The 22,359-nt window shown below is 43.4% G+C and overlaps 1 protein-coding gene across 3 annotated transcripts in view; it reads left to right on the top strand.

Moving 5' to 3' along the window:
* The window catches only part of LOC106579705 (late secretory pathway protein AVL9 homolog), a 54,985-nt gene extending 32,889 nt beyond the window's left edge, over positions 1–22,096 (top strand). The window contains exons 12-16 of one of the 3 annotated variants that reach the window (XM_045702803.1): positions 1,635–1,854; positions 5,196–5,313; positions 5,593–5,646; positions 19,484–19,582; positions 21,536–22,096. In XM_045702803.1, the coding sequence (XP_045558759.1) occupies positions 1,635–1,854; positions 5,196–5,313; positions 5,593–5,646; positions 19,484–19,582; positions 21,536–21,569 (525 nt within the window). In that variant the 3' untranslated portion in view covers positions 21,570–22,096. The remainder of the gene's footprint in view (positions 1–1,634; positions 1,855–5,195; positions 5,314–5,592; positions 5,647–19,483; positions 19,583–21,535) is intronic. The other 2 variants (XM_045702804.1, XM_045702802.1) reach the window with 2 other exon arrangements.
* The last annotated feature ends 263 nt before the right edge of the window (positions 22,097–22,359 follow it).

Genomic DNA, 22,359 nt, shown 5'->3' with positions numbered 1-22,359 from the left:
TCAGATCGTTCACAGCTATGTGGAAGTTACCTGTGGCGCTGATGTTTAGGCCAAGGTATGTATAGTTTTTTGTGTGCTCTAGGGCAACTGTGTCTAGATGGAATTTGTATTTGTGGTCCTGGCAACTGGACCTTTTTTGGAACACCATTATTTTTGTCTTACTGAGATTTACTGTCAGGGCCCAGGTCTGACAGAATCTGTACAGAAGATCTAGGTGCTGCTGTAGGCCCTCCTTGGTTGGGGACAGAAGCACCAGATCATCAGCAAACAGTAGACATTTGACTTCAGATTCTAGTAGGGTGAGGCCGGGTGCTGCAGACTGTTCTAGTGCCCTCACCAATTCATTGATATACTGTATATATGCTGCATCCCTGTCTCACCCCACAGCTCTGAGGAAATCAATCTGTTTTTTTGTTGCCACTATTAACCCCACACTTGTTTGTGTACATGGATTTTATAATGTCGTATGTTTTACCCCAAAACCACTTTCCATCAATTTGTATAGCAGACCCTCATGCCAAATTGAGTCAAAGGCCTTTTTGAAATCAACAAAGCATGAGAAGACTTTGCCTTTGTTTTGGTTTGTTATTTGTCAATTAGGGTGTGCAGGGTGAATACGTGGTCTGTTGTACAGTAATTTGGTTAAAAGCCAATTTGACATTTGCTCAGTACATTGTTATCACTGAGGAAATGTATGAGTCTGCTGTTAATGATAATGAAGAGGATGATCACAGGGTTGCTGTTGACTCATATCCCACGGTAGTTATTGGGGTCAAATTTGTCTCCACTTTTGTGGATTGGAGTGATCAGTCCTTGGTTCCACATATTGTGGAAGATGGCAGAGCTGAGGATGATGTTAAAGAGTTTTAGTTTAGCCAAATGGAATTTGTGATCTATATATTATCATTTCATTGAGGAGACCATCAACACCACAGGCCTTTTTGGGTTGGAGGGTTTGTATCTTGTCCTGTAGTTCATTCAATGTAATTGGAGAATCCAGTGGGTTCTGGTCTTTAATAGTTGATTCTAAGATTTGTATTTGATCCTGTACATATTTTTGCTGTTTGTTCTTTGTTATAGAGCCAAAAAGATTGGAGAAGTGGTTTACCCAGACATCTCTGTTTTGGATAGATAATTCTTCATGTTTGTTTAGTGTTTTCCCATTTTCCCAGAAGTGGTCAGAGTCTATGGTTCTTCAATTCCATCTCTCTCCATCTCTTCTTTCTCCTGGGTCCAGTGGGCCGAAATGTGTATTATACTAAGGGTGTGTCCCAAATGACACCCTATTCCCTACACAGTGCACTACTTTTGACCAGAGTTACAGAGTTTGACTGGGTTATAGATGTTACCATATCCTTCATTATCCATGTTGACTGTGCTCTGTTTTCCTGTTCTGGAAGTGTTTAACTCTCCCATGTGTATCAGATTTGACCTGTTTTTCCCAGGTATCTTGAGTTACTGTGTGTGTGTGTGTGTGTGTGTGTGTGTGTGTGTGTGTGTGTGTGTGTGTGTGTGTGTGTGTGTGTGTGTGTGTGTGTGTGTGTGTGTGTGTGTGTGTGTGTGTGTGTGCGTGTGTGTGTGTGTGTGTCCGTGTGTGTGTGTCCGTGTGTGTGTGTCCGTGTCCATCCCACTAGGTGGAGGAAGCTAAGCTCCAGATCGGGGACCCTGAGTTGAGGAAAGTGCTAGGTCTGACTACGGCTGACCTGCGATTTGCTGACTACCTGGTCAAACACGTGACAGAGAACCGTGAGGACGTGTTTCTGGACGGGACCGGCTGGGAGGGAGGGGACGAGTGGATCAGGGCCCAGTTTGGACTCTACATACACTCCCTCCTATCCTCCACCTTACTAGAAGGTATTGATTTTACACACTCCCTCCTATCCTCCACCTGACTAGAAGGTATTGATTTTACACACTCCCTCCTATCCTCCACCTGACTAGAAGGTATTGATTTTACACACTCCCTCCACCTGACAGAAGGTATTGATTTTACACACTCCCTCCACCTGACTAGAAGGTATTGATTTTACACACTCCCTCCTATCCTCCACCTTACTAGAAGGTATTGATTTTACACACTCCCTCCACCTGACTAGAAGGTATTGATTTTACACACTCCCTCCTATCCTCCACCTGACTGGAAGGTATTGATTTTACACACTCCCTCCTATCCTCCACCTGACTAGAAGGTATTGATTTTACACACTCCCTCCTATCCTCCACCTGACTAGAAGGTATTGATTTTACACACTCCCTCCTATCCTCTACCTGACTAGAAGGTATTGATTTTACACACTCCCTCCTATCCTCTACCTGACTAGAAGGTATTGATTTTACACACTCCCTCCTATCCTCCACCTGACTAGAAGGTATTGATTTTACACACTCCCTCCTATCCTCTACCTGACAGAAGGTATTGATTTTACACACTCCCTCCTATCCTCCACCTGACTATAAGGTATTGATTATACACACTCCCTCCTATCCTCTACCTGACTAGAAGGTATTGATTTTACACACTCCCTCCTATCCTCTACCTGACTATAAGGTATTGATTATACACACTCCCTCCTATCCTCTACCTGACTAGAAGGTATTGATTTTACACACTCCCTCCTATCCTCCACCTGACTATAAGGTATTGATTTTACACACTCCCTCCTATCCTCTACCTGACTAGAAGGTATTGATTTTACACACTCCCTCCTATCCTCTACCTGACTAGAAGGTATTGATTTTACACACTCCCTCCTATCCTCTACCTGACTAGAAGGTATTGATTTTACACACTCCCTCCTATCCTCCACCTGACTATAAGGTATTGATTATACACACTCCCTCCTATCCTCTACCTGACTAGAAGGTATTGATTTTACACACTCCCTCCTATCCTCTACCTGACTAGAAGGTATTGATTTTACACACTCCCTCCTATCCTCCACCTGACTAGAAGGTATTGATTTTACACACTCCCTCCACCTGACTGGAAGGTATTGATTTTACACACTCCCTCCTATCCTCTACCTGACTAGAAGGTATTGATTTTACACACTCCCTCCTATCCTCTACCTGACTAGAAGGTATTGATTTTACACACTCCCTCCTATCCTCCACCTGACAGAAGGTATTGATTTTACACACTCCCTCCTATCCTCCACCTGACTAGAAGGTATTGATTTTACACACTCCCTCCTATCCTCTACCTGACTAGAAGGTATTGATTTTACACACTCCCTCCTATCCTCCACCTGACTAGAAGGTATTGATTTTACACACTCCCTCCTATCCTCCACCTGACTAGAAGGTATTGATTTTACACACTCCCTCCACCTGACAGAAGGTATTGATTTTACACACTCCCTCCTATCCTCTACCTGACTAGAAGGTATTGATTTTACACACTCCCTCCTATCCTCCACCTGACTAGAAGGTATTGATTTTACACACTCCCTCCTATCCTCCACCTGACTAGAAGGTATTGATTTTACACACTCCCTCCTATCCTCCACCTGACTAGAAGGTATTGATTTTACACACTCCCTCTACCTGACTAGAAGGTATTGATTTTACACACTCCCTCTTATCCTCCACCTGACTAGAAGGTATTGATTTTACACACTCCCTCTACCTGACTAGAAGGTATTGATTTTACACACTCCCTCCTATCCTCTACCTGACTGGAAGGTATTGATTTTACACACTCCCTCCTATCCTCTACCTGACTAGAAGGTATTGATTTTACACACTCCCTCCTATCCTCTACCTGACTAGAAGGTATTGATTTTACACACTCCCTCCTATCCTCCACCTGACTAGAAGGTATTGATTTTACACACTCCCTCCTATCCTCCACCTGACTAGAAGGTATTGATTTTACACACTCCCTCCTATCCTCCACCTGACTAGAAGGTATTGATTTTACACACTCCCTCTACCTGACTAGAAGGTATTGATTTTACACACTCCCTCTTATCCTCCACCTGACTAGAAGGTATTGATTTTACACACTCCCTCTACCTGACTAGAAGGTATTGATTTTACACACTCCCTCCTATCCTCTACCTGACTGGAAGGTATTGATTATACACACTCCCTCCTATCCTCTACCTGACTAGAAGGTATTGATTTTACACACTCCCTCCTATCCTCTACCTGACTAGAAGGTATTGATTTTACACACTCCCTCCACTACCTGACTAGAAGGTATTGATTTTACACACTCCCTCCTATCCTCCACCTGACTAGAAGGTATTGATTTTACACACTCCCTCCTACCTCTACCTGACAGAAGGTATTGATTTTACACACTCCCTCTACCTGACTAGAAGGTATTGATTTTACACACTCCCTCCTATCCTCTACCTGACTAGAAGGTATTGATTTTACACACTCCCTCCTATCCTCCACCTGACTAGAAGGTATTGATTTTACACACTCCCTCCACCTGACAGAAGGTATTGATTTTACACACTCCCTCCTATCCTCCACCTGACTAGAAGGTATTGATTTTACACACTCCCTCCTATCCTCCACCTGACTAGAAGGTATTGATTTTACACACTCCCTCCTATCCTCCACCTGACTAGAAGGTATTGATTTTACACACTCCCTCCACCTGACTAGAAGGTATTGATTTTACACACTCCCTCTTATCCTCCACCTGACTAGAAGGTATTGATTTTACACACTCCCTCCACCTGACTAGAAGGTATTGATTTTACACACTCCCTCTTATCCTCCACCTGACTAGAAGGTATTGATTTTACACACTCCCTCCTATCCTCCACCTGACTAGAAGGTATTGATTTTACACACTCCCTCCTATCCTCCACCTGACTAGAAGGTATTGATTTTTGCAGGTCCATCAGTAGTCATCTTCTATTCAACCATCATTGAAATGGATCTACTCAAACTAATATTCTGTTTCCACATTTTTCTATGAATTCGTTAGTTAGCAAAACTCTGAACTTGATTACTAATCTTTCCCTCTATCAAGTCTATAGATTCATGTCTGATTAGCACAGAGATAATTATTTGTTTTCAGAGGATTTCACAACTAAAGGCTAAATGTTTGTTTCTCTCTCTGTCTCTCTCTCTGTCTCTCTCTGTCTCTCTCTCTCTGTGTCTGTCTCTCTCTGTCTCTCTCTGTCTCTTTGTCTCTCTCTGTGTCTTTCTCTGTCTCTGTGTGTGTCCAGATAATGAGAAGTTGCTAGCGGACTGGGGCGCTCCCTTCATCTCAGCCTGGAGGATCACACACAACTACAGAGTGTGGTTCATCAACAAGCACCCAGCCATGGCCGAGATCACCCCAGGGTAAGAGAGACATTCTGGGGGTAGGATAGGGCAGGAGGGGAGTTGGGGACCAAAGGTAGGTGGGTGTTGTACTGGTCACAACTACAGAGATTGTGGTTCAGCACCAAGCACCCAGCCATGGCCGAGATTACCCCAGGGTAAGAGAGACATTCTGGGGGTAGTAGAGGGTCTGAAGGTGGTAGCTTGGTGTTGGATTGGTCGTCTTTAGTGTCTTCTAAATGTAAAATATCTAGATGTTTGACTTGGATAAATAACATGTGTTCTTTCCTCCTTTCTCAGTCATCCATTCCAAGGACAGTACAGTGCTGCTGATCTGAAATTAAGATTCTCACAGTGAGTACTTCAGTCTAATTACCATTCTCACAGTGAGTACTTCAGTCTAATTACCATTCTCACAGTGAGTACTTCAGTCTAATTACCATTCTCACAATGAGTACTTCAGTCTGATTACCATTCTCACAGTGAGTACTTCAGTCTAATTAAGATTCTCACAGTGAGTACTTCAGTCTAATTACCATTCTCACAGTGAGTACTTCAGTCTAATTACCATTCTCACAGTGAGTACTTCAGTCTAATTACCATTCTCACAGTGAGTACTTCAGTCTAATTACCATTCTCACAGTGAGTACTTCAGTCTAATTACCATTCTCACAGTGAGTACTTCAGTCTAATTACCATTCTCACAGTGAGTACTTCAGTCTGATTACCATTCTCACAGTGAGTACTTCAGTCTGATTACCATTCTCACAGTGAGTACTTCAGTCTAATTACCATTCTCACAGTGAGTACTTCAGTCTGATTACCATTCTCACAGTGAGTACTTCAGTCTAATTACCATTCTCACAGTGAGTACTTCAGTCTAATTACCATTCTCACAGTGAGTACTTCAGTCTGATTACCATTCTCACAGTGAGTACTTCAGTCTGATTACCATTCTCACAGTGAGTACTTCAGTCTAATTACCATTCTCACAGTGAGTACTTCAGTCTAATTACCATTCTCACAGTGAGTACTTCAGTCTAATTACCATTCTCACAGTGAGTACTTCAGTCTAATTACCATTCTCACAGTGAGTACTTCAGTCTAATTACCATTCTCACAGTGAGTACTTCAGTATTCTTTGACATCTATTGATTACAGTTATACATATCTGTAATATAGGCTATATCACACAATGTAAACATTGAAATGACAATCTCACAAAAACATGCAGATGTCTGCCTCCCAGTGGTGAAGTTGTTAGTGTTTCTATGCCAGGTAGAATGTGGCATAATGCAGATCCATCATAAAAAGGCATTTCACTGCTTCTCGTTTCACTGCTTCTCATTTCACTGCTTCTCATACACTATAGATAGTGAATCTATTTTTTTCGCCAAGTACTGTAAAAAGGCTGTGGCCTATTCCATCAACTCAGTGGCCTTGTGCATAGTGTCAGCCCTGAGATTGGAAGGTTGGGAGTTCGATCCCCAGCAGAGTCATACCAAAGACCTGTAAAAATGTGACCCAATGTGTGTCTACTTGGCACTCAGCATTAAGGAGATAGATTGGGGGGGGTAAGGCCTTACGATGAGACTACAGTCCTGTCCACAGGGTTTATTTGTACATTAAGCTGCTTCACACTACAGAAAGCAGTTATGTCCTCAAGCCAAAGCTACTTCCATACTTATGAGATGAGCAGAGATGTCCACAAGCCAAAGCTACTTCCTTACTTATGAGATGAGCAGAGATGTCCTCAAGCCAAAGCTACTTCCTTACTTATGAGATGAGCAGAGATGTCCTCAAGCCAAAGCTACTTCCTTACTTATGAGATGAGCAGAGATGTCCTCAAGCCAAAGCTACTTCCTTACTTATGAGATGAGCAGAGATGTCCACAAGCCAAAGCTACTTCCTTACTTATGAGATGAGCAGAGATGTCCACAAGCCAAAGCTACTTCCTTACTTATGAGATGAGCAGAGATGTCCTCAAGCCAAAGCTACTTCCTTACTTATGAGATGAGCAGAGATGTCCTCAAGACCAAGTCAACTCTTTCGAGGGAAGAGTCAAGTCATCGTGTTGAGGACCAGCAGGTATAAATCAGGGTAAATGAATGTTTTTCCCATCGGTGTGTAGACCTAGACCAGGTTTCTGATGAAATTCCAGTTCTGAGGATTGGAGCAAATCCTCCTGCCATGTTGCTAAACTGTATTCAGAGAGAAGTTGGGAAAATGAATCCCAAACCAAGTGGACATCCAGAGGTCTCCACCACAGTACCACTGTGTCACTGACTCCTTACATATTGACCATATTCTAAACTGGGATAAAGGAATGAGCGGTCCGCACACAGAATATAGCTGATTCCCAGTGACGTCTCCCTGCATCTAAATATACTGTACGTTACATATGCTACATTTCTACCTAATCTGTATTTGTTTTTATCCCAGCACCGGTAGTCTCAAATTTAGGATGTGCATATGGCCCTCCCTTCCTCCATGTTCTAAACTCTGGTGTTCTAAACTCTGGCGTTCTAAACTCTGGCGTTCTAAACTCTGGTGTTCTAAACTCTGGTGTTCTAAACTCTGGTGTTCTAAACTCTGGTGTTCTAAACTCTGGTGTTCTGAACTCTGGTGTTCTAAACTCTGGCGTTCTAAACTCTGGTGTTCTAAACTCTGGTGTTCTAAACTCTGGTGTTCTAAACTCTGGTGTTCTAAACTCTGGTGTTCTAAACTCTGGTGTTCTGAACTCTTTAAACTCTGGTGTTCTAAACTCTGGTGTTCTAAACTCTGGTGTTCTAAACTCTGGTGTTCTAAACTCTGGTGTTCTAAACTCTGGTGTTCTGAACTCTTTAAACTCTGGTGTTCTAAACTCTGGTGTTCTAAACTCTGGTGTTCTAAACTCTGGTGTTCTAAACTCTGGTGTTCTGAACTCTGGTGTTCTAAACTCTGGTGTTCTAAACTCTGGAGTTCTAAACTCTGGTGTTCTAAACTCTGGTGTTCTAAACTCTGGTGTTCTAAACTCTGGTGTTCTAAACTCTGGTGTTCTGAACTCTGGTGTTCTAAACTCTGGTGTTCTAAACTCTGGTGTTCTAAACTCTGGTGTTCTGAACTCTGGTGTTCTAAACTCTGGTGTTCTAAACTCTGGTGTTCTACACTCTGGTGTTCTGAACTCTGGTGTTCTAAACTCTGGTGTTTTAAACTCTGGTGTTCTAAACTCTGGTGTTCTAAACTCTGGTGTTCTAAACTCTGGTGTTCTAAACTCTGGTGTTCTAAACTCTGGTGTTCTGAACTCTTTAAACTCTGGTGTTCTAAACTCTGGTGTTCTAAACTCTGGTGTTCTGAACTCTGGTGTTCTAAACTCTGGTGTTCTAAACTCTGGTGTTCTAAACTCTGGTGTTCTAAACTCTGGTGTTCTGAACTCTGGTGTTCTGAACTCTGGTGTTCTAAACTCTGGTGTTCTAAACTCTGGTGTTCTAAACTCTGGTGTTCTAAACTCTGGTGTTCTAAACTCTGGTGTTCTGAACTCTTTAAACTCTGGTGTTCTAAACTCTGGTGTTCTAAACTCTGGTGTTCTAAACTCTGGTGTTCTGAACTCTGGTGTTCTAAACTCTGGTGTTCTAAACTCTGGTGTTCTAAACTCTGGTGTTCTGAACTCTTTAAACTCTGGTGTTCTAAACTCTGGTGTTCTGAACTCTGGTGTTCTAAACTCTGGTGTTCTACACTCTGGTGTTCTGAACTCTGGTGTTCTAAACTCTGGTGTTCTAAACTCTGGTGTTCTAAACTCTGGTGTTCTAAACTCTGGTGTTCTAAACTCTGGTGTTCTAAACTCTGGTGTTCTAAACTCTGGTGTTCTGAACTCTGGTGTTCTAAACTCTGGTGTTCTAAACTCTGGTGTTCTGAACTCTGGTGTTCTAAACTCTGGTGTTCTAAACTCTGGTGTTCTAAACTCTGGTGTTCTAAACTCTGGTGTTCTGAACTCTGGTGTTCTAAACTCTGGTGTTCTAAACTCTGGTGTTCTGAACTCTGGTGTTCTAAACTCTGGTGTTCAACACTCTGGTGTTCTAAACTCTGGTGTTCTGAACTCTGGTGTTCTAAACTCTGGTGTTCTGAACTCTGGTGTTCTAAACTCTGGTGTTCTAAACTCTGGTGTTCTAAACTCTGGTGTTCTGAACTCTGGTGTTCTAAACTCTGGTGTTTTAAACTCTGGTGTTCTAAACTCTGGTGTTCTAAACTCTGGTGTTCTAAACTCTGGTGTTCTAAACTCTGGTGTTCTGAACTCTGGTGTTCTAAACTCTGGTGTTCTAAACTCTGGTGTTCTACACTCTGGTGTTCTGAACTCTGGTGTTCTAAACTCTGGTGTTCTAAACTCTGGTGTTCTAAACTCTGGTGTTCTAAACTCTGGTGTTCTAAACTCTGGTGTTCTGAACTCTGGTGTTCTAAACTCTGCTGTTTTAAACTCTGGTGTTCTAAACTCTGGTGTTCTAAACTCTGGAGTTCTAAACTCTGGAGTTCTGAACTCTTTAAACTCTGGCGTTCTAAACTCTGGCGTTCTAAACTCTGGCGTTCTAAACTCTGGCGTTCTACACTCTGGCGTTCTACACTCTGGCGTTCTACACTCTGGCGTTCTACACTCTGGCGTTCTACACTCTGGCGTTCTACACTCTGGCGTTCTACACTCTGGCGTTCTACACTCCGGCGTTCTACACTCCGGCGTTCTACACTCCGGCGTTCTACACTCCGGCGTTCTACACTCTGGTGTTCTACACTCTGGCGTTCTACACTCTGGCGTTTTAAACTCTGGCGTTTTAAACTCTGGCGTTCTAAACTCTTTAAACTCTGGTGTTTTAAACTCTGGTGTTCTAAACTCTGGTGTTCTAAACTCTGGTGTTCTAAACTCTGGTGTTTTAAACTCTGGTGTTTTAAACTCTGGTGTTTTAAACTCTGGTGTTTTAAACTCTGGTGTTCTAAACTCTTTAAACTCTGGTGTTCTAAACTCTGGCGTTCTAAACTCTGGTGTTCTAAACTCTGGCGTTTTAAACTCTGGCGTTTTAAACTCTGGTGTTCTAAACTCTGGTGTTCTAAACTCTTTAAACTCTGGTGTTCTAAACTCTGGTGTTCTAAACTCTTTAAACTCTGGTGTTCTAAACTCTGGTGTTCTAAACTCTGGTGTTCTAAACTCTGGTGTTCTAAACTCTGGTGTTCTAAACTCTGGTGTTTTAAACTCTGGTGTTCTAAACTCTGGTGTTCTAAACTCTGGCGTTCTGAACTTTGGTGTTCTAAACTCTGGCGTTCTAAACTCTTTAAACTCTTGTGTTCTAAACTCCGTGTCCTCAACTCCATATTCTTATGTAACATGTAGCTAGGTGCCATGTTTCACTGCAGTCACACTATTTCATAGAGTACTAAGCTACTAATAACTGCCCTGTTGTGACGGTGATAGAGAAATGACACCAGGTCTCATATTTTGTTCCGTCCATTAATTATGACAGAGGTTCATTCTCAAAAACCTTTGCTGGCGGTCTTCAGGCCGGGGCTTGGGTTACGTTCCAGGAAGTGTATAGGAAATGTGATCCTGCCGTGCATTGACTGTCCCAGGTCTCCAGCCCTGCCTCTAGGGCTACCCTCCAGACATTTCCCCCTGCCTACACCCTATGTCGGCGTCCCAAATGGCACTCTATTCCCTATATAGCGCACTACTTTTGACCGGGACCCATAGGTTATAGAATGTACTATATAGGGAATAGAGTGCCATTTGGGACGCATGCCACGAGTCTTCATCCGTAACTTCTCTATTGATGGCTTTATGGTGAGAACATGAAGAGATCTGCTTTATGGTGAGAACATGGAGAGATCTGCTTGGCAGTGAGAACATGGAGAGATCTGCTTTATGGTGAGAACATGAAGAGATCTGCTTTATGGTGAGAACATGAAGAGATCTGCTTTATGGTGAGAACATGGAGAGATCTGCTTGGCAGTGAGAACATGGAGAGATCTGCTTTATGGTGAGAACATGGAGAGATCTGCTTTATGGTGAGAACATGGAGAGATCTGCTTTATGGTGAGAACATGGAGAGATCTGCTTTATGGTGAGAACATGGAGAGATCTGCTTTATGGTGAGAACATGGAGAGATCTGCTTGGCGGTGAGAACATGGAGAGATCTGCTTGGCGGTGAGAACATGGAGAGATCTGCTTGGCGGTGAGAACATGGAGAGATCTGCTTTATGGTGAGAACATGGAGAGATCTGCTTGGCGGTGAGAACATGGAGAGATCTGCTTGGCGGTGAGAACATGGAGAGATCTGCTTTATGGTGAGAACATGGAGAGATCTGCTTTATGGTGAGAACATGGAGAGATCTGCTTGGCGGTGAGAACATGGAGAGATCTGCTTGGCAGTGAGAACATGGAGAGATCTGCTTTATGGTGAGAACATGAAGAGATCTGCTTTATGGTGAGAACATGGAGAGATCTGCTTGTCAGTGAGAACATGGAGAGATCTGCTTTATGGTGAGAACATGGAGAGATCTGCTTTATGGTGAGAACATGGAGAGATCTGCTTTATGGTGAGAACATGGAGAGATCTGCTTGGCAGTGAGAACATGGAGAGATCTGCTTTATGGTGAGAACATGGAGAGATCTGCTTGGCAGTGAGAACATGGAGAGATCTGCATGGCAGTGAGAACATGGAGAGATCTGCTTTATGGTGAGAACATGGAGAGATCTGCTTGGCGGTGAGAACATGGAGAGATCTGCTTGGCGGTGAGAACATGGAGAGATCTGCTTTATGGTGAGAACATGGAGAGATCTGCTTGGCGGTGAGAACATGGAGAGATCTGTTTTATGGTGAGAACATGGAGAGATCTGCTTTATGGTGAGAACATGGAGAGATCTGCTTTGCGGTGAGAACATGGAGAGATCTGCTTGGCGGTGAGAACATGGAGAGATCTGCTTTATGGTGAGAACATGGAGAGATCTGCTTTGCGGTGAGAACATGGAGAGATCTGCTTGGCGGTGAGAACATGGAGAGATCTGCTTTATGAAGATTCATAATGATAAGTATCAGGTCATTCAACGTCCCTGCTATACTCTGATAGTGTAAGACACTGAATCAAATCAAAGTTTATTTGTCACATGCTCCAAATACAACAGGTGTAGACCTTAAAGTGAAATGCTTACTTACAGGCCGTAACCAACAGTGCAATTTTTTAAGTAAAAAATAGGTATTAGGTGAACAATGGATAAGGAAATAAAAAACAACAGTAAAAAGACAGTGAAAAATTACAGTAGCGAGGCTGTATACAGTAGAGGCTATATACAGTAGAGGCTATATACAGTAGCGAGGCTGTATACAGTAGCGAGGCTATAGACAGTAGCGAGGCTATAGACAGTAGCGTGGCTATATACAGTAGAGAGGCTACATACAGGCACCGGTTAGTCGGGCTGATTGAGGTAGTATGTAGATATGGTTAAAGTGACTATGCATATATGATAAACAGAGAGTAGCAGCAGCGTAAAAGAGGGGTTGGGGGGGAACACAATGCAAATAGTCTGGGTAGCCATTTGATTACCTGTTCAGGAGACTTATGGCTTGGGGGTAGAAGCTGTTTAGAAGCCTCTTGGACCTAGACTTGGCACTCTGGTACCGCTTGCCATGCGGTAGTAGAGAGAACAGTCTATGACTGGGGTGGCTGGGGTCTTAGACAATTTTTATGGCCTTCCTCTGACACCGACTGATGTAGAGGTCCTGGATGGCAGGAAGCTTGGCCCCAGTGATGTACTGGGCCGTACACATTACCCTCTGTAGTGCCTTGCGGTCAGAGGCCGAGCAGTTTCCAGACCAGGCACTGATGCAACCAGTCAGGATGCTCTGGATGTTGCAGCTGTAGAACCTTTTGAGGATCCATGCCAAATCTTTTTAGTTTCCTGAGGGGGAATAGGCTTTGTCGTGCCCTCTTCACGACTGTCTTGGTGTGTTTGGACCATGTTAGTTTGTTGGTGATGTGGACATTGAGGAACTTGAAGCTCTCAACCTGTTGCATTACTGTGAAGGCTGCCATGCATTGGTACAGTGAGAGTTCAGAGGAGTAGCTACAGTCAGAAGTTTACATCCACTTAGGTTGGAGTCATTAAAACTCCACAAATGTCTTGTTAAACAAACTATGGTTTTGGCAGGTTGGTTAGGACATCTACTTTGTGCATGACACAAATCATTTTTCCAACAGTTGTTTACAGACAGATTATTTCACATATAATTCACAGTATCTCAATTCCAGTGGGTCAGAAGTTTACATACACCAAGTTGACTGTGTGCCCTTAAACAGCTTGGAAAATTCCAGAAAATGATGTCATGGCTTTAGAAGCTCCTGATAGGCTAATTGACATACTTTGAGTCAATTGGAGGTGTACCTGTGGATGTATTTCAAGGCCTACCTTCAAACTCAGTGCCTCTTTGCTTGACATCATGGGGAAATCAGCCAAGAACTCAGAAAAAAAATTGTAGACCTCCACAAGTCTGGTTCATCCTTGGGAGCAATTTCCAAATGCCTGAAGGTACCACGTTCATCTGTACAAACAATAGTATCTATGTAAAGTATCTATATCCACAGTAAGAAGAGTCCTATATCGACATAACCTGAAAGGCTGCTCAGCAAGGAAGAAGCCACTTCTCCAAAACCGACATAAAAGCCAGACTACGGTTTGCAACTGCACATGGGGACAAAGATCGTACTTTTTGGAGAAATGTCCTCTGGTCTGATGAAACAAAAATAGAACTGTTTGGCCATAATGACCATCATTATGTTTGGAGGAAAAAGTGGGAGGTTTGCAAGCCGAAGAACACCATCCCAACCGCGAAGCACAGGGGTGGCAGCATCATGTTTTGGGGGTGCTTTGCTGCAGGAGGGACTGGTGCACTTCACAAAATAGATGGCATCATGAGGAAGGAGAATTATGTGGATATATTGAAGCAACATCTCAAGACATCAGTCAGGAAGTTAAAGCTTGGTCACAAATAGGTCTTCCAAATGGACAATGACCCCAAGCATACTTCCAAAGTTGTGGCAAAATGGTTTAAGGACAACAATATTATTAATTAAGGTATTGGAGTGGCCATCACAAAGCCCTGACCTCAATCCTACATAAAATCTGTGGGCAGAACTGAAAAAGCGTATGCGAGCAAGGTGGCCTACAAACCTGACTCAGTTACACCAGCTCTGTCAGGAGTAATGGGCCAAAGTTCACCCAATTTATTGTGGGAAGCTTGTGGAAGGCTACCCGAAACGTTTGACCCAAGTTTAACAATTTAAAGGCAATGCTACAAATTACTAATTGAGTGTATGTAAACTTCTGACCCACTGGGAATGTGATGAAAGAAATAAAAGCTGAAATAAATAATTCTCTCTACTAATATTCTGACATTTCACGTTCTTAAAATAAAGTGGTGATCCTAACTGACCTAAGACAGGGAATTTTTTATTTTACTAGGATTAAATGTCAGGAATTGTGAAAAACTGAGTTTAAATGTATTTGTCTAAGGTGTATGTAAACTTCAACTGTAGGTGAGAGAGTGTTGTGGTAGTGAGGTCGGCAACGGGGACGAAGTGTCAATGGAACACGAGGGGTTCATTATTCCCGACGTAGTGTACTACATTTGACCAGAGCCCTTTGGAGTATACAGTGCCATTTGGGTGTTGAATTTCATTTTTTATTTCATCTTTATTTAACTTGGCAAGTCAGTTAATAAGTACAAATTCTTATTTACAATGGCGGCCTACCCCGGCCAAGCCCTAACCCGGATGACACTGGGCCAATTACATTTACATTTGAGTCATTTAGCAGACGCTCTTATCCAGAGCGACTTACAGTAGTGAATGCATACATTTCCTACATTTTTTTTCTCTCCCATAATGGCCCCCCGTGGGAATCGAACCCACAACCCTAGCGTTGCAAACACCATGCTCTACCAACTGAGCCACACGGGACCAGTGGTCCTATGGGACTCCCAATCACGGAATCGAACCAGGGTCTGTAGTGACGCCTCTAGCACTGAGATACAGTGCCTTAGACCACTGCGCCACTCAGGAGCCCAAAGAGGTGTATGGCTGAGTGTCTGTCTCCTGCACTATAAACTCTGGGAGTAGAGTCAAATGGTACCCTATTCCCTTTATAATGCACTACCTTTCACCCATAGGGTTCTGTTCAAAAAGTAGGGCACTTTGTAGGGCATAGGGGGCCATCAGAGACGCATCCGTCAGACAGGAAGTTTGGCAGTTGGCCATCTAAGCTTCTGAGGAATAAATGCAGCTAATTTCTTGCCTCAGCTTTGTAGCCCGGGTTTGTTTCTACACAAAAACACTGGGGTTTTCAGCTTCATCTCACGATATGTCTCCTTCCTCTGTGACTGTCTTCGATGTGTCAGGGGCATGTGTTGATTGGCATTGTGTAAGGCTTCCTTCCCATCACTGACAGATGGACTGAAGAAAACACACAGATTAGATCAGGGCATTGTTCAGTAGGGAAAACGTAGCAAACTCTTTTTCAACAGAAAATGGAAATCTGTATTATTATTATTGGACAAGTCTAGGTAGTACCCTCCCATTTCATTCTGTTTTCAAAATGTTTTGTCCCATACTGAATACGACCCATGAGGTTCTGTCTCACCACCATCTCACACAGAGGGCTGAAGTTAACCCACACAGATTGGACAAATGTTTACAGTGTGGGCATTTTCCTGTGCCCTAATTTGTCAGTGGAGCCGTCAGTCATCGGGGCCCCCTAGTCAGACCCCGCCCACCAGTCAACCAGCTTCCTGGACCTGAAGCGTTTCCTTGTTTCACTGATCAATGGAACGATCTCTCTCTCTCTTCCTCTCTCTCTCGTGCTCTCTCTCTCTCTCTCGCTCTCTCTCGTGCTCTCTCTCTCTTTTTCTCTCTCTCTTTTCCTCACTCACTCTCAATTCAATTTCAATTTAGGGGCTTTATTGGCATAGGAAACATATGTTAACATTGACAAAGCAAGTGAAGTAGATAATAAACAAAAGTGAAATAAACAATACAAATGTACTGTAAACATTACACTCACAATAGTTCCAGAAGAATAAAGACATTTCAAATGTCATATTATGTCTATATATGGTGTTGTAACAATGTGCAAATAGTTAAAGTACAAAAGGGAAAATAAATAAACATAAATATGAGTTGTATTTACAATGGTGTTTGTTCTTCACTGCTTGGCCTTTTCTTGCTGCTGTGATGTCACACTGTGGTATTTCACCCAGTAGATATGGGAGTTTATCAAAATTGGGGTTGTTTTCGAATTCTTTGTGGATCTGTGTAATCTGAGGGAAATATGTGTCTAATATGGTCATACATTTGGCAGGAGGTTCGGAAGTGCAGCTCAGTTTCCACCTAATTTTGTGGGCAGTGTGCACATAGCCTGTCTTCTCTTGAGAGCCAGGTCTGCCTACGGCGGCCTTTCTCAATAGCAAGGCTATGCTCACTGAGTCTGTACATAGTCAAAGCTTTCCTTAAGTTTGGGTCAGTCACAGTGGTCAGGTATTCTGCTACTGTGTTCTCTCTGTTTAGGGACAAATAGCATTCTAGTTTGCTCAGTTTTTTTGTTAATTACTTGACACATTGGAAATAAATATATTTTTGTTTTCTCATGATTTGGTTGGGTGTTTGACCCATTATGTGAATCCTTGGTTGGTGAGCGGACCCCAAACCTCACAACCATAAAGGGCAATGGGTTCTATAACTCTCCTCTGGCCCGGGGCAGTCAGGATGTAGAATAACTCTCCTCTGGCCCGGGGCAGTCAGGATGTAGAATAACTCTCCTCTGGCCTGGGGCAGTCAGGATGTAGAATATCTCTCCTCTGGCCCGGGGCAGTCAGGATGTAGAATAACTCTCCTCTGGCCTGGGGCAGTCAGGATGTAGAATATCTCTCCTCTGGCCTGGGGCAGTCAGGATGTAGAATATCTCTCCTCTGGCCCGGGGCAGTCAGGATGTAGAATAACTCTCCTCTGGCCCGGGGCAGTCAGGATGTAGAATATCTCTCCTCTGGCCCGGGGCAGTCAGGATGTAGAATAACTCTCCTGGGGCAGTCAGGATGTAGAATAACTCTCCTCTGGCCTGGGGCAGTCAGGATGTAGAATAACTCTCCTCTGGCCCGGGGCAGTCAGGATGTAGAATATCTCTCCTCTGGCCAGCCCGGCAAAATGTGCCGAGTTGCAGGGTCACGGAGGGCACTGATGTTGACGTGGAAGGGACGACAGCTGAATTCCAAATAGACCCCTAGACCATACACCCTAGCCCCCTACCCTCTAGGCACTCCTGTAGATGTGTGAGGATTAAATTGGTCTGTGGCTAAGTAATATCGGGAAACTTCTACCAAGCCAATCAGATTGCAAGCTGAAGCTATTTCCGTAATGCTCATCTATCCTCTTCTCACTGAGGTTAAGGGTTGTATCTATTCAATCATTAGACCAGGACTAGTGACCATCTTGGCTAGAGGTTGACCGATTTTATGATTTTTCAACGCCGATACCGATTATTGGAGGACCCAAAAAAAGCCTCTACCAATTAATCGGCCTCTTTTTATTTATTTTTATTTTTTTCGTATTTTTTATTATTATATATATTTCTAATAATGACAATTACAACAATACAGAATGAACCCTTTTATTTTAACTTAATATAATACATAAATAAAATCTATTTAGTCTCAAATAGATAATGAAACATGTTCAATTTGGTATAAATAATGTAAAAACTACAGTGTTGGAGAAGAAAGTAAAAGTGCAATATGTGCCATGTAAAAAAGCTAACGTTTAAGTTCCTTGCTCAGAACATGAGAACATATGAAAGCTGGTGGTTCCTTTTAACATGAGTCTTCAATATTCCCAGGTAAGGAGTTTTAGGTTGTAGTTATTATAGGAATTATAGGACTATTTCTCTCTATACCATTTGTATTTCATATACCTTTGACTAGTGGATGTTCTTATAGGCACTATAGTATTGCTAGCCTAATCTCGGGAGTTGATAGGCTTGAAGTCATAAACAGCGCTGTGCTTCAAGCATTGTGAAAAGCTGCTGGCAAATGGAGGAAAGTGCTGTTTGAATGAATGTTTACGAGCCTGCTGCTGCCTACCACCGCTCAGTCAGACTGCTCTATCAAATATCAAATCATAGACTTAATTATAATATAATAAACACACAGAAATACGAGCCTTTGGTCATTAATATGGTCAAATCTGGAAACTATCATTTTGAAAACAAAACGTTTATTCTTTCAGTGAAATACGGAACCGTTCTATATTTTATCTAACGGGTGGCATCCCTAAGTCTAAATATTGCTGTTTCATTGCACAACCTTCAATGTTATGTCATAATTATGTACAATTCTGGCAAATTAATTACGGTCTTTGTTAGGAAGAAATGGTCTTCACAGTTCACAACGAGCCAAGCGGCCCAAACTGCTGCATATACCCCGACTCTGCTTGCACAGAATGCAAGAGAAGTGACACAATCTCAGGCTCCGCGTTGATTATATGCAACACAGGACAAGCTATTTAACCTAGTAATATCATCAACCATGTGTAGTCAGCTAGTGATTATGTTAAGATTGATTGTTTTTTTATAAGATACGTTTAACGCTAGCTAGCAACTTACTATGGCTCCTTGCTACACTCGCGTAACAGGTAGTCAGCCTGCCACGCAGTCTCCTCATGGATTGCAATATAATCGGCCATAATCGGCGTCCAAAAATGCAGATTACCGATTGTTAGGAAAACTTTGAAATCGGCCCTAATTAATCGGCCATTCCGATTTAATCGGTTGACCTCTAATCTTGGCACTGTAATGTTGAAATGTGTGGTGACATCCGGGTGCTTTAAAAAGATACAACCAGGCTGGATTTAGTTGTATATTTGTTGTGAAATGTATCCGGGATAACATCTGGCCACTCCAGCTCCACTCTCAGGTTGGATGATTAGATCTCTCAACCTCTCTTACTTCTAACAGGCTGTAGTAACACACACACACACACACAGTGTTAAGAACATTCAGATAGACCACTACTGTTTGTTTCTTGGAAGAGCAGAGAAATGTCACACTGCTACCCAGGGTTTATTTCTGGGTTCCAGGTGGTTGGTGGGTTGGTTGTGACTGAGTAGCCATTTTGTTTTCTCTCTGAATTTCAGCTCGGTGCAGAACAGTGAGCGTGGGAAGAAGATGGGGGCAGCTGTGATCACCACCAGTCGGAGTGTTGTGCAGACTGGGAAGGCAGTAGGTGAGACAGAGTCAGTCTCTCTAGCCAACCCTTTCCCAGTGAGACAGACAATCCAACTCTCTAGCCAACCCTTCCCCAGTGAGACAGACAGACAGACAGACGTCTCTCTAGCCAACCCTTTCCAAGTGAGACAGACAATCCAACTCTGTAGCCAACCCTTCCCCAGTGAGACAGACAGACAGACAGGCTCTCTAGCCAACCCTTCTCCAGACAGACAGACAGACAGACAGACAGACAGACAGACAGACAGACAGTCTCTCTAGCCAACCCTTCCCCAGTGAGACAAACAGACCGACATACTAACAGGAAAACCAGAATCTTGCAAACAAAATGTCTGGAAAACCTGGGATTTTTGGGAAAGTTACTGTAATTTTGAAACCCTAACAGTACAGTACTTTACAGGGCATTCAGGAAAGTATTCAGATACCTTGACTTTTTCCACATTTTATTACGTTTCAGCCTAGACATTTTTGCAAATGTATTATAAATAAAAAAAACAGAAATATATAATTTACATAAGTATTTAGACCCTTTACTCAGTACTTTTTTGAAGCACCTTTTGCAGCGATTACAGCCTCGAGTCTTCTTGGGTGTGACGCTACAAGCTTGGCACACCTGTATTTGGGGAGTTTCTCCCATTCTTCTCTGCAGATCCTCTCAAGCTCTGTCAGGTTGGATGGGGAGCGTCGCTGCACAGCTATTTTCATGTCTCTCCAGAGATGTTTGATCGGGTTCAAGTCCGCGCTCTGGCTGGGCCACTCAAAGACATTCAGAGTCTTGTCCCGAAGTCACTCCTGCGTTGTCTTGGCTGTGTGCTTACAGTAGGGTCGTTGTCCTGTTAGAAGGTGAACCTTCGCCCCAGTCTGAGGTCCTGAGCGCTCTGGAGCAGTTTTTCATCAAGGATCTCTCTGTACTTTGCTCTGTTCATCTTTCCCTCCATCCTGACTAGTCTCCCAGTCCCTGCCACTGAAAAACATCCCCACAGCATGATGCCGCCACCACCATGCTTCACTGTAGGGATGGTGCCAGGTTTCCTCCAGACGTGACGCTTGGCATTCAGGCCAAAGAGTTCAATGTTGGTTTCATCAGACCAGATAATCTTGTTTCTCATGGTCTGAGAGTCATTTAGGTGCCTTTTGGCAAACTCCAAGTGGGCTGTCATGTGCCTTTTACTGAGGATTGGCTTCTATCTGGCCACTCTACCATAAAAGCCTGATTGGTGGAGTGCTGCAGAGATGGTTGTCCTTCTGGAAGGTTCTCCCATCTCCACAGAGGAACTCTGGAGCTCTGTCAGAGTGACCATTGGGTTCTTGGTCACCTCCCTGACCAAGGCCCTTCTCCCCCGATTGCTCAGTTTGGCCGGACAGCCATCTCTAGGAAGAGTCTTGGTGGTTCCAAACTTCTTCCATTTTAGAATGATGTTCTTGGGGATGTTCAATGCTGAAGAAATGTTTTGGTACACTTCCCAAGATCTGTGCCTCAACACAATCCTATCTCGAAGCTCTACAAACAATTCCTTCGTCCTTATGGCTTGATTTTGCTCTGATATGCACTGTCAACTGTGGGACCTTATATAGACAGATGTGTGTGCCTTTCCAAATCATGTCCAATCAATTGAATTTAGCACAGGTGGACTCCAATCACGTTGTAGAAACATCTCAAGGATGATCAATGGAAACAGGATGCACCTGAGCTCAATTTCAAGTCTCATAGCAAGTGTCTGAATTCTTATGTAAATAAGATATTTCTGTTTATTATATTTATAAATTTGCACACAAAAAAGTATAAATTAATTATTGCTTTGTCATTATGGAGTATTGTGTGTAGATTGATGAGGGAAAAAATATATATTTAATCCATTTTAGAATAAGGCTGTAATGTAACAAAATGTGGAAAAAGTCAAGGTGTCTGAATACTTTCCGAATGCACTGTATATCTAATCCCTCCTGTCTCCATCCTCCAGGTCAGTCGGTGGGTGGAGCTCTGAGCAGCGCTAAGTCAGCCATGTCCTCCTGGTTCTCTACGTTGGCACCGCCAGCTATCGTACCCACTCCAGCAGCCTCACCAGAGCCTCAGTTACCTACAGAGACCAAGCCTTGACCACCTGCCTGTCTACCTGTCCCTTCTCACAGCAGCTGTCTAGCAGGAGAGACTAGGGTTAACCTACCCCCCCCCTCCCCTGATTTCTTGCACTCTTTCTCCTCATTCTCAAACTCCACTGGAGAAAAAAGTCAGAGGGGAGGGATCTTGGACTGTGTCCTCCAATACAGTTGAGAAGGAGATACTTCTCCTCCTCCTATCAGATCACAACGTTTTTTTACCTTTATTGTAACTAGGCAAGTCAGTTAAGAACAAATTCTTATTTACAATGACGGCCTAGGAACAGTGGGTTAACTGCCTTGTTCAGGGGCAGAACGACATATATTTTCTACCTTGTCAGCTCGGGGATTCGATCTTGCAACCTTTCGGTTACAAGTCCAACGCTCTAACCACTAGGCTACCTGCCTCCCCCCTCTAACCACTAGGCTACCTGCCTCCCCCCTCTAACCACTAGGCTACCTGCCTCCCCCCTCTAACCACTAGGCTACCTGCCTGCCCCTCTAACCACTAGGCTACCTGCCTCCCCTCTAACCACTAGGCTACCTGCCTCCCCCTCTAACCACTAGGCTACCTGCCTCCCCCCTCTAACCACTAGACTACCTGCCTCCCCCCTCTAACCACTAGGCTACCTGCCTCCCCCTTTAACCACTAGGCTACCTGCCTCCCCCCTCTAACCATTAGGCTACC

This window comes from Salmo salar, chromosome ssa19 (assembly GCF_905237065.1).
Source record: "Salmo salar chromosome ssa19, Ssal_v3.1, whole genome shotgun sequence".
Classification (NCBI taxonomy): domain Eukaryota; kingdom Metazoa; phylum Chordata; class Actinopteri; order Salmoniformes; family Salmonidae; genus Salmo; species Salmo salar.
The sequence above is the reverse complement of the archived record's forward strand: the minus strand, read 5'-3'. Positions and strand labels throughout refer to the sequence as shown.